Source organism: Pongo pygmaeus, chromosome 7 (assembly GCF_028885625.2).
Source record: "Pongo pygmaeus isolate AG05252 chromosome 7, NHGRI_mPonPyg2-v2.0_pri, whole genome shotgun sequence".
In the NCBI taxonomy this organism is placed as follows: domain Eukaryota; kingdom Metazoa; phylum Chordata; class Mammalia; order Primates; family Hominidae; genus Pongo; species Pongo pygmaeus.
Window position 1 is genome coordinate 8,424,806 of NC_072380.2, and position 17,087 is coordinate 8,441,892.

Here is a 17,087-nt window from a genome sequence, read left to right on the forward strand (position 1 = left end):
CGAGATCTGATTCCTGGATTTGGACTGCCCTTACGGATCGGCTCAGTAACGGGCCTGCGTTTTTGGCTGCCCTGGTACAGAAGACGGCAAAGGTATTGGGGATCACACGGAAACTGCATGCCGACTCCCAGCTTCAGAGTTCCGGAAAGGTGGAGCGGATGAATCGGACTATCAAAAATAGTACTATTGTCTTCCCCGCTGGATATTTAAAACAACACCACAAGGGCCGTCAAACCACCTACTAAATTTGAGGGAATGTTATCCTCTCCCCCCCTCCCCCGTCCCCGGATATTAGAGACAATAACACAGGGGTAATGTATACTCACTGCTTTATTGGGAGTAATATCTTCCTCTCCCTTCTTGGATATTAGGAACAATATGACAGTGTGCGTGTACGCCTGTCGCGAAATTCAATGAAATGTCATCCTGTGCCTCCCTGGACATGACGAACTATATCACGGGGAATGTACAACCTCTGAGTTATTGGGAGTGATATCATCCTCTCCCCTCTGGAAGTTACTGACAATATCACAGGGGTAGTGTACACCCTCTGGGATGTTGGGACTAATATCATCCTCCCGCCCACTGGATATTAAAAACCATATCACAAGGGGCGTGTACACACACTTCGATATTGGTATTAATACCGTCCTCTCCCTCTTTGGATATTCGGTGCCATATTTCAGGTGGGGTATACACCACCTACCATATTGGAAGTAATATGATTTTCTCCCCACCGGATATCAGAAACTATCACAGGAGGGTGTCAACGACCCCTGCAATATTGGGGGTAATATCATTGTCTCCCCTCAAGAATATTAAGAACAATATCGTGGGGGTGGGGGGTGTACACCCACTTTCATATTTGATATCATCCTCTTCCCCCCTGGATATTAGGAACAATATCAGGAAGGGATGTACGGACCCTGCGACCTTTGCTGTCATATAATTGTCTCTCCCCTAGATATTAGGAAAGATGTCACTGGGGATGTGAACAGCCCTGCGATATTGGGAGTAGTATCATCCTCTCCCCCCTTGCATATTGGGAACAACATCACAGGTGGGGTGTAATGCCTCTGCGATATTGGGAGTAAAATTTTCCTCTCTTCCCCTGGACATTAGGAAGGGTATCAGAGGGGGTGGGTGTACATTCCCTGTCATATTCAACGTAACTTCATCCTCTCCCTCTCAGGGTATTCAGAAAAATAGGACAGGAGGGGTGTACACCCACTGCGATATTGAGAGTCCCATCATCCTCTTTCGTTCTGGATATTAGGAACAATATCACAGGGTTGTGTACACCCCCTGTGATATTGGGAGTAATATCATCCTCTCTCGCTGTGGATATTAGGAAGATTTTCACAGGGGTGTGTACACCCCCTGCGATATTGGGAGTAATATCATCCTCTCCAACCAGGAAATGACTAACAAGGTCACGGGGGAGTGTACTCCCCCTGCGATATTGGGAGTAATGTCGTCCTCCCCAAACCTGGATGTTAGCAACAAGATTACAGATGGGGTGTACACACCCTGCGACATTGGAAGTAACATGATCCTCTCCCCACCTGGATGCTGAGAAAGATACCACAGCGCGGGTGTACGTTTCCTACGCTGTTGGGAGTAATCTCATTCTTTTCCTTTCTGGATATGAGGAAGAATATCACAGGGATGCTGTACAATTACTTCGATATTGGGAGTAATATCATCCTCTATTTTCCTGGATATTGGGCACAAAAACACAAAAGGGTGTACAACCCCTGCGATATTGGGAGTAATATACTCTCCTTCCCTGGATGTTAGAAAACAATATCATCAGGGCTGAACACCCCGTGCGATAATGGGAGTCATATTTACACTTTCACAGGCCATTTGGAACAATATCACAGGGGGTGTTTACAAACAGGGGTGGTGTACACCCCTGTGATATTGGGAGTAACATCATTCTCTCCACCTCTGGTTATTAAGAACAATATCCTGGCGGGAGGTGGTACACTCCCAGTGATATTGGGAATCATGTCATCCTCTCCTTCCCTGGATATTCGGAACAATATCACAGGGGGGTGTACACCTTCTGTGATATTGGAAGCAATATCATCCTCTTCCCCGATGGATATTAGAAAAAATATCACTCATGGTGTACACCCACTGTGATATTAGGAAGAATATTACAGGGTGTACACCCACTCTGACTTTAGGAGAAATAGCTCCGTAAAAGGTCACAAATAATATCACAGGGTATACAGTAATATCTCCCTAGGATATTACAAACAGTATCACAGGGTGAACACCCACTGTGATAACAGGGGTAATACCTCCCAAGGATACTACCAATAATATCACAAGGCGGTACACCCACTATGACACGGAGTGATATCTCCCTAGGATATTACGAGTAACATCACAGAATGTACTTCCATGGTGTGCACCCATGGTGATGTTAGGAGTAATATCAACCCAGGACATAACTAATAACACCATGGGGAATACAGACATGATGTACAACCATGGTGATCTTATGAGAACTATCTCCCTAGGATAATACCAATAACATCACAGAGTGTACACACATGGTAGACACCCACTGTGGCACTAGGACTAATAACTTTCTAAAATATTATGAATAGCATCAGAGAACATAAACACATGGTGTACCCCCAGTGTAACTTTAGGCATAATTTCTCCCTAGGATATTACGAGTAACATCTCAGTGTGTACACACGCGGTGTAAACCCACTGTGACATTAAGGGTAATATCCCCCTAGGATATGATGAGAAACATCACAGGGTGTCCACCCATGGTGTACACGCACTGTGATGTTAGGAATAATATCTCCCTAGGATATTATGAATAATACCACAGGGTGTACAGGAACTGTGATATTAGAGGTAATATCTCTCTAGGATGTTAAGAATCATGTCATCACCGGGTGTACACCCACTGTGTTACTGGGAGCAATAACTCTCTAGGATAGTATGAATAATATCACAGAGTGTACACCCACTGTGATATGAGGAGCAATATCTCTCTGGGATGTTACAAATTAGATCACAGAGTGTACACACCTGGTGTACATCCACTTGGATATTAGGAGTAATATCTTCCTAGGACATTACAAAGAACATCACAGAGTGTACACCCACGGGAATATTAGGAGTCGTATATCCCTAGGTGATTACAAATAATATCACAAGGTGTACACCCACTGTGATATTAGGAGTAATATCTTACTAGGGTATTACGAATAACTTCATAGTGTGTACACACATGGTGTAAAATCACTGTGGTATTAGGAGTAATATCTACCGAGTAGATAACAAAGAACATGACAGGGTGTACACCCACTTTGATATTAGCTGTAATATTTTTCTAAGTTGTTACAAATAATATCACAGGGTGTACAAACAGGGTGTACACTCACTGTGATATCAGGAGTCGTATCTCCGTAATATATTATGAATAATATCATAGGGTGTACACCCACTGTATTATTAGGAATGATATCTCTGTAGGATATTACAATTCATGTCACAGGGTGTGCAGCCACTGTGATATTAGGAGCAACATCTTTCTAGGATATTACAAACACTATCACAGGGTGTACACCCACTCTGATGTCAGGAGCAATATCTCCCTAGGATATCCAAAATAATATCACAGGGTGTCCAATCTCTGCCTTCCAGGTTCTAAGGGATTCTCCTGCTTCAGCCTCCCGAGTAGCTAGGGTTACCTGTCACCATGCCTGGCCAATTTTTTTTTTATTTATTTTCACTAGAGACGGGGTTTCACCACGTTGGCCAGGCTGGTCTGGAACTCCTGACCTCAGGTGATCCGTCGGCCTCGGCCGCCCAAAGTGCTGGGATTACAGGTGTGAGCTACGGAGCTCGGCCAAGAGTTATATATTCAATTAATTTGGAAAATCAGCTCCCATATTTGAGTGTGCATGTACTTTTATGAAGAAAAGATGTCAGAAAGCCTAAGGATGATAATAAATATGAAAAGTAACTGGCATGTGAAAAGGTCTTCCAATGAAGAACTCTAAGGTTTGATTTCGTTTTAGAGAATGCGGTCCAAGCTCTTGTATCAACCTTATACATATTCTACATCAAAGGAATTTGTCGCAAGGTGTCAGAATACAACAGAGTGTATTTCACTTCTTCTTAATTTCTTTCAATTAGACTGAGATCTTTTTCTTAAAGAGAGAAGAGCATCTTCATTGCATTTTATTTTTTCTGAAAAGAGTAGGCCGTATTTTACTGAGATCACGGATTTCTTATATATTAGGTTTTGGTCTTCTAACATTCTTCAGTGGATTTTCTCTAAAGTAGTATGTACAGAAGGAGTTGAATAGCAAAAAAGTAAATCATGTAATAATTCTGAGATTTTTGGGTTTGTCACAACTGAGAAATATTGCTGACGGTGTATGGTCCTCAAGTGTGAAAATGTTCCTTGTGAATTTCTTGCATCCAAAATATACACACGGCATTAAGGGCTGGTTTTTATCTTTCATTTTTCCAATCCTCTTTTCTCCCCAAGTTGTCCAAGTCACACAGAGCCACGGAATCTCACAGGTGTCTGAGAATTCCTCCTCCTGGGACTCTCAGAGGATCCAGAACTGCAGCCCGTCCTCCCTGGGCTGTCCCTGTCCATGTACCTGGTCACGGTGCTGAGGAACCTGCTCATCATCCTGGCTGTCAGCTCTGACTCCCACTTCCACACCCCCGTGTACTTCTTCCTCTCCAACCTGTGCTGGGTTGACATCGGTTTCACCTCGGCCATGGTTTCCAAGATGATTGTGGACATGCAGTCGCATAGCAGAGTCATCTCTTATGCGGGCTGCCTGACACGGATGTCTTTCTTGGTCCTTTTCACATGTATAGAAGACATGCTCCTGACTCTGATGGCCTATGATGGATTTGTGGCCATCTGTCGCCCTCTGCACTACCCAGTCATCGTGAATCCTCACTTCTGTGTCTTCTTAGTTTTGGTGTCCTTTTTCCTTAGCCTGTTGGATTCCCAGCTGCACAGTTGGATTGTGTTACAATTCGCCTTCTTGAAGAGTGTGGAAATCTCTCATTTTGTCTGTGAGCCATCTCAGCTTCTCAACCTTGCCTGTTCTGACAGCGTCATCAATAGCATATTTATATATTTAGATAGTACTATGTTTGGTTTTCTTCCAATTTCAGGGATCCTTTTGTCTTACTCTAACATTGTCCTCTCCATTCTAAGAATTTCATCGTCAGATGGGAAGTCTGAAGCCTTTTCCATCTGTGGCTCTCACCTGGCAGTTGTCTGCTTATTTTATGGAACAGGTATTGGCATGTACCTGACTTCAGCTGTGTCACCACCCCCCAGGAGTGGTGTGGTGGCATCAGGGATGTACACTGTGGTCACCCCCATGCTGAACCCTCTCATCTACTGCCTGAGAAACAGGGACATTCAAAGTGCCCTGTGGAGGCTGAGCAGCAGAACAGTCGAATCTCATGATCTGTTCCATCCTTTTTCTTGTGTGGGTAAGAAAGGGCAGCCACATTAAATCTCTACATCTGCAAATCCTGCAACTTAGTCACATTATTTTTATGGCTTGATGGCTTTTATTCCTTTCCGCATTTCCTATGTGAATATTGTTTTCTTCGTTATACCTTTAACTGGAATGTGTGAGTATTCTGGGATCCTTTGTTTAGCAGAAACTTCATGACTGAATCTTCTATACCTAGGCGGCCTCCTTTAGTTTCTGAGCAATAACCCTGTCCTCCAGGTGGAATCAAAACCATCTTTTTATATACATGATGTCCTCACTTCATTTTTGAATTCTCTGAAAATTGACTTTATGGAAGCAATGTACAGCAGGTCCTCCAAAACCATTGGTGCGTTCAAAGTTGTGTAGTTATAATGTTGGTGAGGAATAAGTGGTTTCACTATACCTAATTTTGCTTAAAGGTGAAGTTTCCAAGAGACTTTCAAAGATGTTAAGTGAGGACATACTGTACATCAAATTCATACCCTCTTCCAGAGTTCATGTGGAATTTCTTTATAAACTGCATCTAGAGAATCTATTTAGGCAGGTTATGTGTAGAGATCCATGTAACCGGTCCTCAATCTTGGCTTTGAGTCAAATGACCTGGGGAGCTTTCAAATGATGAGGCCTGGGTCTCATTACCTGAGATTCTGATTTCCCTGTACCTGTGTGAGTATGTGGATTTTTTTTTTTTTTTTTTTTGAAGCACCAGAGGTGGTTGCAATGACGAAGTTTTTAGAGGCATCAAGCTCCAATGATTAAGAACAGAAGTTAATTGTAATATGATTTCTTCATATATTATCTTTAAATGCATTGTCCATCAACACCATACAAATGTTTATTATGCTGCTGTTTCTTACAATTTAGCATTTTTTATTTTTTTCTTTTTCTTTTTTTTTTTTTTTCTTTTTGAGGCAGAGTTTCACTCTTGTTGCCCAGGCTGGAGTGCAATGGCATGATCTTGGCTCACTGAAACCTCTGCCTCCTGTATTCAAGCGATTCTTCTGTCTCAGCCTTCCAAGTAGCTGGGATTACAGGCATGTGCTACGATGCCCGGCTAATTTTTACTTATTTATTGATTTTTTGTATTTTTAGTAGAGATAGTGTTTCTCCATATTGGTCAGGCTGGTCTTGAACTCCCGACCTCAGGTGATCCACCCGCTTCAGCCTCCCAAAGTGGTGGGATTACACGCGTGAGTGACCGCGCCCAGCCACCACTTAGCATTTTCATTTTACATTTGTTAAAGTTGTAGATTTAGACACACATCGATTTCTGCTTTGTTATACACTTGCATATACATAAGATGGGAAATAGAAAAGAATAAAATGGGCAGAGTATCCCTGAAGGTTCACTTTCCGAGACATTTTAAAACTATTTGCTTTTTACAAATTTGTTTCAATTTAGAAACTGTGGTATACACGCACAATAAAGTATTATTCAACCTAAAAAGGAATAAAATCCTCTCCACTGCAGACAAAATAGATGAGATTGCAGGTGTGTATATGAAGTGAAATAAGCCAAGCACAGAATGACAAATATTTCATGTCCTCACTTCTGCGTAGGACCAAAAAAGGAAATCTTGGCCAGATGTGGTGGCTCAGACCTGTAATCCCAGCAATTTGGGAGACCGAGTCGCACGGATCACTTGAGGCCAGGAGTTCGAGACCCGCCTGGCCAACATGGTGAAGAGGCCCAAGAAGCACTTGAACTCGGGAGGTGGAGGTCGCAGTGAGCCTGGATTGTGCCTGTATACTCCAACCTGGGCAACAGAAAGAGACTCCATCACACACCTACACACAAAAGGAATCTCAGGAAGGTGGAAAGTATAAAGGTGGTTAGCAGATGCTAGGAAGAAAACGCGTGGGATGGGGAATGAAGATGAAGGGGTGGGTTGCCCCTCCAAACCTGTGGTTGTTTCTCGTTAGGTGGAAAGAGAGACTTGGAAAAGAAAAAGACACAGAGACAATGTATAGAAAAAGGAATAAGGGGATCCAGGGGACCAGTGTTCACCATATGGAGGATCTCGCCAGCCTCTGAGTTCCCTTAGTATTTATTGATCATTCTTGGGTGTTTCTCAGAGAGGGGGATGTGTCAGGGTCATAGGATACTAATGGAGAGAAGGTCAGCAGATAGACACGTGAACAAAGGTCTCTGCATCATAGACAAGGTAAAGAATCAAGTGCTGTGCTTTAGATATGCATACACACAAACATCTCAATGCCTTACAGAGCAGTATTGCTGCCCGAATGTCCCGCCTCCAGCCCTAAGGCAGTTTTCCCCTATCTCAGCAGATGGAACATACAATTGGGTTTTATACCGAGACATTCCATTGCCCAGGGATGAGCAGGAGACAGATGCCTTCCTCTTGTCTCAACTGCAAAGAGGCATTTCTTCCTCTTATACAAATCCTCCTCAGCACAGACCCTTTACGGGTGTCAGGCTGGGGGACGGTCACGTCTTTCCCTTCCCACAAGGCCATATTTTAGACTATCACATGAAGAGAAACCTTGGAGAATACCTGGCTTTCCTAGACAGAGGTCCCTTCAGCCTTCCACCGTGTTTGTGTCCCTGGCTACTTGAGATTAGGGAGTGGTGATGACTCTTAAAGAGCATGCTGCCTTCAAGCATCTGTTTAACAAAGTACGTCTTGCACAGCCCTTAATCCATTTAACTCTGAATTTGACACAGCACATGTTTCAGAGAGAACGGGTTTGGGGGTGAGATTATAGATTAACAGCATCTCAAGGTTGAAGAATTTTTCTTAGTACAGAACAAAATGGAGTCTCCTATGTCTACTTCTTTCTACACAGACACAGTAATAATCTGATCTCTCTTTCTTTTCCCCACAGAAGAGAAGTCGATAATTGGGCCCCAAAATACAGAAAGATGGAACAAGTGAGTTCTACTGTTTGATAGTGCAGTATGAAAATTTTAGTTCACAAGAACTTCTTGCATATTTCCGGGTTCTTTGGTAAGAAGCTTCCTAACTTTCTCATTATGCTGGTTTTGAAGCTATTCTCTTTCTGCTCTCGAAATCATGCTGGTTTTTTTGTTTTTGGCTTTTGTTTTGAGATGGAGTTTCGCTCTTGTTGCCCAGGCTGGAGTGTAATGGTGCAATCTTGGCTCACCGCAACCTCTGCCCCCTGGGTTCAAGCGATTCTCCTGCCTCCACCTCCCGAGCAGCTGGGATGACAGGCATGCCCCAGTACGCCCAGCTAGTGTTGTATTTGTAGTAGAGACGGGGGTTTCTCCCTGTCGGGCAGGCTGGTCTTGAACTCCGGACCTCAAGTGATCTGCCCACCTTGGCCTCCCAAAGTGCTGGGATTACAGGCGTGAGCAACCGCGCTGGGCCCATGCTGTATCCTTATCTGTTGTCTGTTGTTGTTTGTTTTTGAGCCCACAAATAACTTCTCACCTATATGTTCAAATGATTTTTAACATGAGTGCTAAGAAAGTTCATTGGTGGAAAAGCAGCCTTTTCAAGTAATGATGATGGAGAAACTTGATTTCCACATGCAGAAGAATGAAGGTGGACCCTATGTCACACCAGGTGCAAAAATTCACACAAACTGGATCAAAGACCTAACCCCAAGTGCTAAAAGTATCATATGCCTAAAAGAAAATATTGGCCACACTTTCATGACATCAGATTGAGCAGTGCTTTCTGGGATATGACACCAAAAGCATAAGCAACAAAAGAAAATTAGATTCCTTGGATTCCATCTCAATGACAGACACTTTTGTGCATCAAAAAACACTGTGAACTGAGTGAAAAGATAACCCACAGATTAGGAAAAATATTTGCAAATCATATATCTGAAAAGAGGCTGATATGCATCATATGTAAAGAACAGCTAGAACTAAACAACAAGAAACCCAAAGCATCCTGTTAGCCATGTTCATAAGACTCGAGTAGGCGTGTCCCCAAAGAAGATATAGCAATGGCCTGTAAGTATCTAAAATGATGTTGAAAATCACTAATCATAGGGAAGCGCAAATCAAACCAATATTGTGATACCACACATTAGGATGGATATGATAAACAAACAAGCATTGGTGAAACTAGAGGGAAGTAGGAATGCTCGAATCTGATTGGAGGGAATGTAAAACCGTGAAGGGTCAGGGAAAATAGTATGGCGTGTACTGGGAAAAGTAGAAAGAGAATTATCAGATGTTCCCCAGTTGCACTTGTGGGTACCTACCAAAAAGAATTAGAAGCCAGGAATGGAAGAGATATTTGTACACCCATATTCATAGCAACGTTATTCGCAACAGCCAAAATGTGGAAGCAACCCAAGGGTTCGTGGACAGATGAATGGAAAAGCACACTGCAGTTCATTCATACAATGGAAGACTATTCAGCCTTCAAAAGGCAGGCACTTCTGGCCGGTGCGGTGGCTCACGCCTGGAAACCCAGCATCTTGGAAGACCGAGGTGGGCGGACCACCTGAGGTCAGCAATTCAAGACCAGTCTGGTTATCTTGGTGAAACCCTGTCGCTACTGAAAATGCCAAAAATTAGATAAGCGTGGGGGCGTGTGCCTAGAGTCCCAGCTACTCGGGAGGCTGAGGCACAAGAATCGCTTGAACCCGGGAGGCGGAGGTTGCAGTGAGCCCAGATTGTGCCACTGCACTCCAGCCTGTGCGACAGTGTGAGACTCCATGTAAACACAAAACAAAACAGAACCAACAAATAAACAATAAATAAATAAATAAACCAAAAGAAACAGACAGGAACTTCTAACACAGGCTGCAACGTGGATGAAACTTGAAGACATTATCGTCAGTTAAATAAATAAATTCCAAAATGATAAACACGACCAGGCTCAGTGGTTCGCCCGTGTAACCCCAGCAGTTTGGGGCGCTGAGGCAGGCAGATCACTTAAGGTCCGGAGTTTGAGATCAGCCTGGTCAATATGGTGAAAGCTCATCTCTATTAAAAATACAAAGATTAGCTGTGCGTGGTGGCACATGCCTTTAATCCCAGCTACTCGGGGGACTGAGACACAAGAATCGCTTGAACTCACGATGTGGAGGTTGCAGTCAGCCGATACCATGCCACTGCACTCCAGCCTGGGTGACAGAGAAAGTCTCTGTCTCCAAAACAAACAAAATAACAAAAAAATTAAACACGGTATGATTCCACTCACATCAAGGATCTAAAGGAGTTAAACTCAGAGCTGCAAAATAGAATGGTGGCCCCAGGGGTGGGAGACAGAGAGGAATGGAGAGTTTGGTGAATGGGTGCAATTTCCATTGTGAAAGATAAAACTGTTCTGGAGATGATGGCGGTGATGGTTTCCAAAGAATGTGAATGTACTTAATGTGATTAAACTGTCAACTGAGAAATAGTGGAAATTGTCAATGTTGATACAGGCCATTCTATAGGAAATAATATATATTTATAATTTTTAATATTTATATGTGGCATATTTCCCCATCATAAAAGATGAAAATTGAAGCACTTGGATCTTAAAAAAGGAAAGAATGAAGCGAAAAATCCACACAAGCTTCCTTCTGATGAGAGGAAGAGCCCCAGAGCTTCCATGGACACTCACTTTTCTCTTCTTCTTCTTGCATGATGATGAGGAAATCCTTAGAGGTTGGGGATCTTGGGCCACTCTGGCTAATGAGGAGCTCTGTGCCTTGAGCCCCCCAGGCCACAGAATAGTAAATAGTCTGTGCCTCCAGCCCTGCATGTGGGGTTCCAGGCCTGTGGGCTCCACACCGGTCACCTGTATAAGGAGGCTCCTGTCTCACCCTGTCTTCTTGCCAGCATTAAGGACGGAGTCTGAGCCTCCAACGTGCACCATGCTGGGAGGACAGTTGACCTGTTCTCCGTGGTCATGGCCCAGCAGAGGGGAAGGGCGGTTCAGTGAGTGCTGCGGGATGGTCGGGAGCCTTGTTTTCTTTCCTCCTTCTCAGGACAAACAGGAGAGTGCGGTGGGCAGATGGGAGGAGACCAATGTGCAAACTGTCAGCTCAGCAGACTGTGCAGTTTCAGTTCTTGGTTGTGGGGGGGGGGGGTCGCTCTCAGAAATCTCATTCAAAATGTTGCCTTCCTCCCCCACTGCTTGTCCTTTTCACAGACATCTCACCAATGATAGCAGGGAATGAGTCCCTCTAAATTGTTCCCTCAGAACAACAAAAAGATGATGAAGGTGATGGTGAGGATAAAGAGGATGATGACAGACACCATGACACCATGAACCCTTACTGAGGGCTTCCTAAAGGCCAGGCTCTGAGCTCTGTGCTCTATGCAGCTTGTTTCATTTCATCTGCATAGTCTCCCCATTATGAGTGCACATTTCATGATGATTTTACAGACTAGAAAAGGAGCAGCGCATTTTCATAGAACTTGTACCAGATCATGAAGTCAAAAAAGGTGAAATCCAATACGAACCAGGCAGTCTAAGTCCAGACACATGACATTTGGCCAGTCCCCTCCCTGCATCCCACCTGCTTTCTCAAATCCTTGTCACTCAGGCCAATGCCCCTGCTCACTGTGCCCTTCCCTTTGGGGGTTCCTTGGAGACCACAGCTAGACCAGTGGGTGCCACAGTCACTGTGTCAAGTATGGAAAGGTCAGCTGAGATCACATCAAAGATTCCAGAAAGAATTGGCACAGGATCATTCGGGACGCATCTCTCCCTTGGCCTTGTTCCTGGCTTTCCTTACAGCTCTCGACTTCGTCAAAGGGGTCATCAATTCAGAGTTTGGCTTCCATTGCTATTGAGGAAACTGGAAAGCAATTCAAAAATGCTCATCAGATATGCCTGTGGTTAAGACCTTTGAAATCTGCTGAAAACTTTTTGAAGCTGGGTGCGGTGGCTCACGCCTGTAACCCCAGCCCTTTGGGAGGCTGAGGCAGGGGAATCACAAAGTCAGGTGTTCGAGACCAGCCTGGCCAACATGGTGAAACCCCATCTCTCCTAAAAAGAGAAAAAAATTAGCCGGGCTTAGTGGCGAACGCCTGTAATCTCAGCTACTCCGCAGGTTGAGGCAGGAGAATAGCTTGAACCTGGGATGAGGTGGTTGCAGTGAGCCGAGATCACTCCACTGCACTCCATCCTGGGCAACAGAATGAGACTCCATCTCCAAAAAACAAAAAGAAAAACAAACAAAAAAAACCCCCACAACTTTCTGAGAGTTGGGAGACCATCAAGTATAGTACCCGGGACTTAGAGTCTGGCCATTAATTTTCAATACCACCCTTTCTACTTATCTGTATGGCAAGGGGTGAGATGTCCATCCTCTGAGACTCAGCACTCTCATCTGAGTTGATTTCTAGTTGATCCAACGGAAGTGAGCTATGATTAAACCGATCGTGGGTGCCCGCTGCGTGATCTCTATGTGATGGATGTGTAAAGTAAAGGCAAAGTGAATCTTAGATACATTCGTTAATATTTTAAGCCTCAACTCCATACAGTTCAAAGGAAATATCTCCTGACCTGAAGTTCTGGTTTCCCTGCATTCCAGACAGGACATTTTATTTTGTCCTTATCTCAGTAAGTACTCAGTATTGTGAGAGGAGCAAGTGAGTCTCTTTTGTTTCTGATTCCCCAAAGCCAATATCTTGCTTGGCACATAGGAGATAGCAAAAGTAAAAATCTATGTGAATTATTGAATTGACACTTCCTTGGTTCACAAAAATTGGCTGTCATCAGTGTGACATCAGTATGACAGAGTGTGTGTTTTTAGTTTTTCGTTTTTTGAGACGGAATTTTGCTCTTGTTGCCCAGGCTGGAGTGCAGTGGTGTGATCTCGGCTCACTGTAGCCTCTGCCTCCCAGGTTCAAGCCATTCTCCTGCCTCAGCCTCCCGAGTAGCTGGGACTACAGGTGCGCGCCACCATACCGGGCAAAGTTTTTGTGTTTTTCATAGAGATGGGGTTTCACGATGTTGGCCAGGATGGTCTTGATCTCCTGACCAGGTGATCCGCACTCCTCGGCCTCCCAAAGTGCTGGGATTACAGGCGTGAGCCACCGCATCCAGCCAAACGTTTTGTTGAAAACTCTAAGTCCACCTAAGCTAAGGACAGGAATTATAGCCTCCATGAATTCTAAAGCAAGATCCACCGATTTGAGTAAGCAATTACTCTCTTGAAGGAGAAAAGTCCGAAAACATAATGATGAAATCACTAGGACCTTACTGGCCTGTGGAACTATTTTCTGCTTATGAACTATCAACTTTAATTTCATTTCCAGATGGCATGGTCTCAGCTGCTATCAGTGTTTATAAATGTTCTAATTCAACGGAATGTGTATCAATCTGTTCGAATCAAATAAAATATTTGAGTTCTTAATTTCCTTTAATTAGGATAACCTTTTTCTTAAAGTGAAGAGAATGGTTTTACTGCAGAGTTTTCGTCGGAAAAGATAGTCTGTATTTTCTGGCAATTAGGAATTCGTTAGATATGATGATCTGGTTCTTGGAACATTCTTGTATCTAGTGTCTCTAAGGCAGGTGTGTACAGCAAGAAGTGAATAACACAGAAATCAATGATGAAAGAATTAGAAGACAATTGAGTTTGTCAGAACTGCAAAATATTGCTGAGTATGGATTGCTCTGAAATCTGAAAACATTACTTCTGAATTGTTTCTATCAAAAATGCAGACACAATGCTAGGTGTCGGTTTACTTGTTTCCTATTTTTCAACCCTCTTCTCTAGGCAAAAGGTGTCCAATCTCTACAGACCCAAAGAATCTAACAGATGTCTCTATATTCCTCCTCCTAGAAACTCAGAGGATCCAGAACGGCAGCTGGTCCTTGCTGGGCTCTTCCTGTCCATGTGCCTGGTCACGGTGCTCGGGAACCTGTTCATCAGCCTGGCCGTCAGCCCTGATTCCCACCTCCACACCCCCATGTACTTCTTCCTCTCCAACCTGTCCTTGCCTGACATCGGTTTCACCTCCAGCATGGTCCCCAAGATGATTGTGGACATCCAATCTCACGGCAGAGTCATCTCTTAGGCAGGCTGCCTGACTCAGATGTCTCTCTTTGCCATTTTTGGAGGCGTGGAAGAGAGACATGCTCCTGAGTGTGAAGGCCTATGACCGATTTGTAGCCACCTGTCACCCTCTGTATCATTCAGCCATCATGAAGCCGTGTTTCTGTGGCTTTCTAGTTTTGTTGTCTTTTTTTTTTTTCTCAGTCTTTTAGACGCCCAGCTGCACAACTTGATTGCCTTGCAAATGGCCTGCTTTGAGGATGTGGAAATTCCTAATTTCCTCTGTGACCCTTCTCAACTCCCTCATCTTGCATGTTGTGACACCTTCACCGATAATATCATCATGTATCTCCCTGCCGCCATATCTGGTTTTCTTCCCATCTCGGGGACCCTTTTCTCTTAATATCTAATTGTTTCCTCCATTCTGAGGGCTTCATCATCAGGTGGGAGGTATAAAGCCTTCTCCATCTGTGGGTCTCACCTGTCAGTTGTTTGCTTATTTTATGGAACAGGCATATGGGGGTACCTCAGTTCAGATGTGTCATCTTCCCCGAGAAAGGCTGCAGTGACCTCAGTGATGTACGCTGTGGTCACCCCCATGCTGAACCCCTTCGTCTGAAGCCTGAGAAAGAGGGCTATTAAAAGTGTCCTGTGGCGGCCGCACGGCAGCACAGTCTAGTCTGAATATGTCCTTATCTGTTCCATTTCTTCTGTAATGTGGGTTAAAAAAGGCTGCAAGGTCAATTAAGAATGATATCACAGGGTGAGCTCCCACTGTGATATTAGGAGTGATACCTCCCTAGGATATAAAATATACTGCCACAGAGTATACACACATGGGGTAAACCCACTGTGATATTACAAGCAATAGCTCCCTAAAGTATGATGAAAAATATCACACGGTGGGCACACTGTGTGATACGAGGAGTAATAGTTACCCGGGATATTACGACGAATATCAAGGGTGTACACACACGGGGTATACGCACTGTGATATCAGGAGTTGTATCTCCCTAGGATATTAAGAATAATATCACGGGGTGTACACTATGTGTGTACATCCACTGTGAACTTTGAAGTAATGCCTCTCTATGAGATTACAAATAATATCGAAGTGTGTACACCCCAGAGACCTATTAGGAATAACATCCTTCTAGGGTATTACAGATAACGTCACAAGGTGGACACCTTCTGTGACATTTTGTACACTCTTTGTGAAATTAAAAGAAACATCCCCCTAGAATATTATGAATAATAACACAGGCGGTGTACACACATGGTACACCACCTGTGTACATCACCTGTGTCATCAGGAGTAACATTCCCCTAGGATATTATGAATAATATCACAGCAGGTGTACACACATGGTGTACAACCCATGTGACATTAGGAAAAGCATGCCCCTAGGATATTAGGAATAGTATCACAGGCATTGAATACACAGGATATAAACCCTGGATGACATTAAAAATAACATCCCCCTTGGATATGGTGAATAATATGACAGGGAGTACACCCCGTGAGACATTAGGAGTAACATCCCCCGAGGGTATACCGAATAATATCAGAGGGTGTACATGCTTTGTGACCTTAGTAGTCACATCTCTTTAGGATATTACAAATAATATCACAGGGTGTACACGCATTGTGACATTAGTAGTAACATCCCGCAAGGATATGAAGAGTCATATCACAGGGTGTACACCACCGTGACAATAGTAGCAATATCCCCCTAGGATATTACGATGAATATCACAGGAGGTACAGCCCCTGTGGTTGACGAGGATCATTTCTATAGAATATTACAACTCATATGACTGTGTGGACTCTGTGTACACCCCGTGTGACTTTAGGAGTAACACATCACAAAACTATGACGAATAATATCACAGGCTGAGCACCCCCTGTGACCTGAGGAATAACGTAGTTTTGGGATATTATGAATGATGTGACAAGGTGAACACACCCTGTGACGTGAAGAGCAATATCCATCCAGGATGTTAAGAAGAATACCACACGGAACACATCCCCTGTGAAATTAGGATATTATGAACAATATCAGAAGGTGTACACGCATTATGACATTAGTACAAATATCCCTCTGATACACAATGAATAATATCACAGGGTGTACATCCCTGTGACATTAGGAGTAACATCTCCCTAGAATATTACGAATAACATCAGAGGGGAAGTACACACATAATGTATGCACCTTGTAAAATTAGGAGAAGCATCTCCCTACAATGTTATGAATAATATCACAGAATATGTACACACATGGCATATACCCCATGTGATATTAAGAGTTACATTCTTCTAGTATGTTAGAAATAATACCACAAAGTTGTTCACACACGGTTAACAGCATATGGAATATGAGCATTAACATCCCTCGAGAACATTACAAGTAACATCACAAGGCTGTGCACACATTGTGCACATGCCCTGTCACTTTAGGAGTACATTTCCCTGACACATTACTAGGAATATCACAGAGTGTACACTTTCTGTGACATTTGGAGTATAACGTCCCCTAGGGTAGTATGAATAAAATCACAGGGTGTACATCCCCTGTGATCTGAGGAGGAACATCTTTCTAGGATATTGTGAATAATATC

At 43.6% G+C, this 17,087-nt stretch overlaps 1 protein-coding gene and 1 pseudogene across 1 annotated transcript; both read left to right on the forward strand.

Moving 5' to 3' along the window:
* Window positions 1-4,541: 4,541 nt before the first annotated feature.
* LOC129042871 (olfactory receptor 7E24-like) lies at window positions 4,542-5,534 on the forward strand. The gene has a single exon (XM_054499187.2). The coding sequence runs from the start codon at window positions 4,647-4,649 to the stop codon at window positions 5,532-5,534; it is 888 nt and encodes a 295-aa protein (XP_054355162.2). The 5' UTR covers window positions 4,542-4,646.
* Window positions 5,535-14,367: 8,833 nt separating this feature from the next.
* LOC129042914 (olfactory receptor 7E24-like) lies at window positions 14,368-15,144 on the forward strand (annotated as a pseudogene).
* The last annotated feature ends 1,943 nt before the right edge of the window (window positions 15,145-17,087 follow it).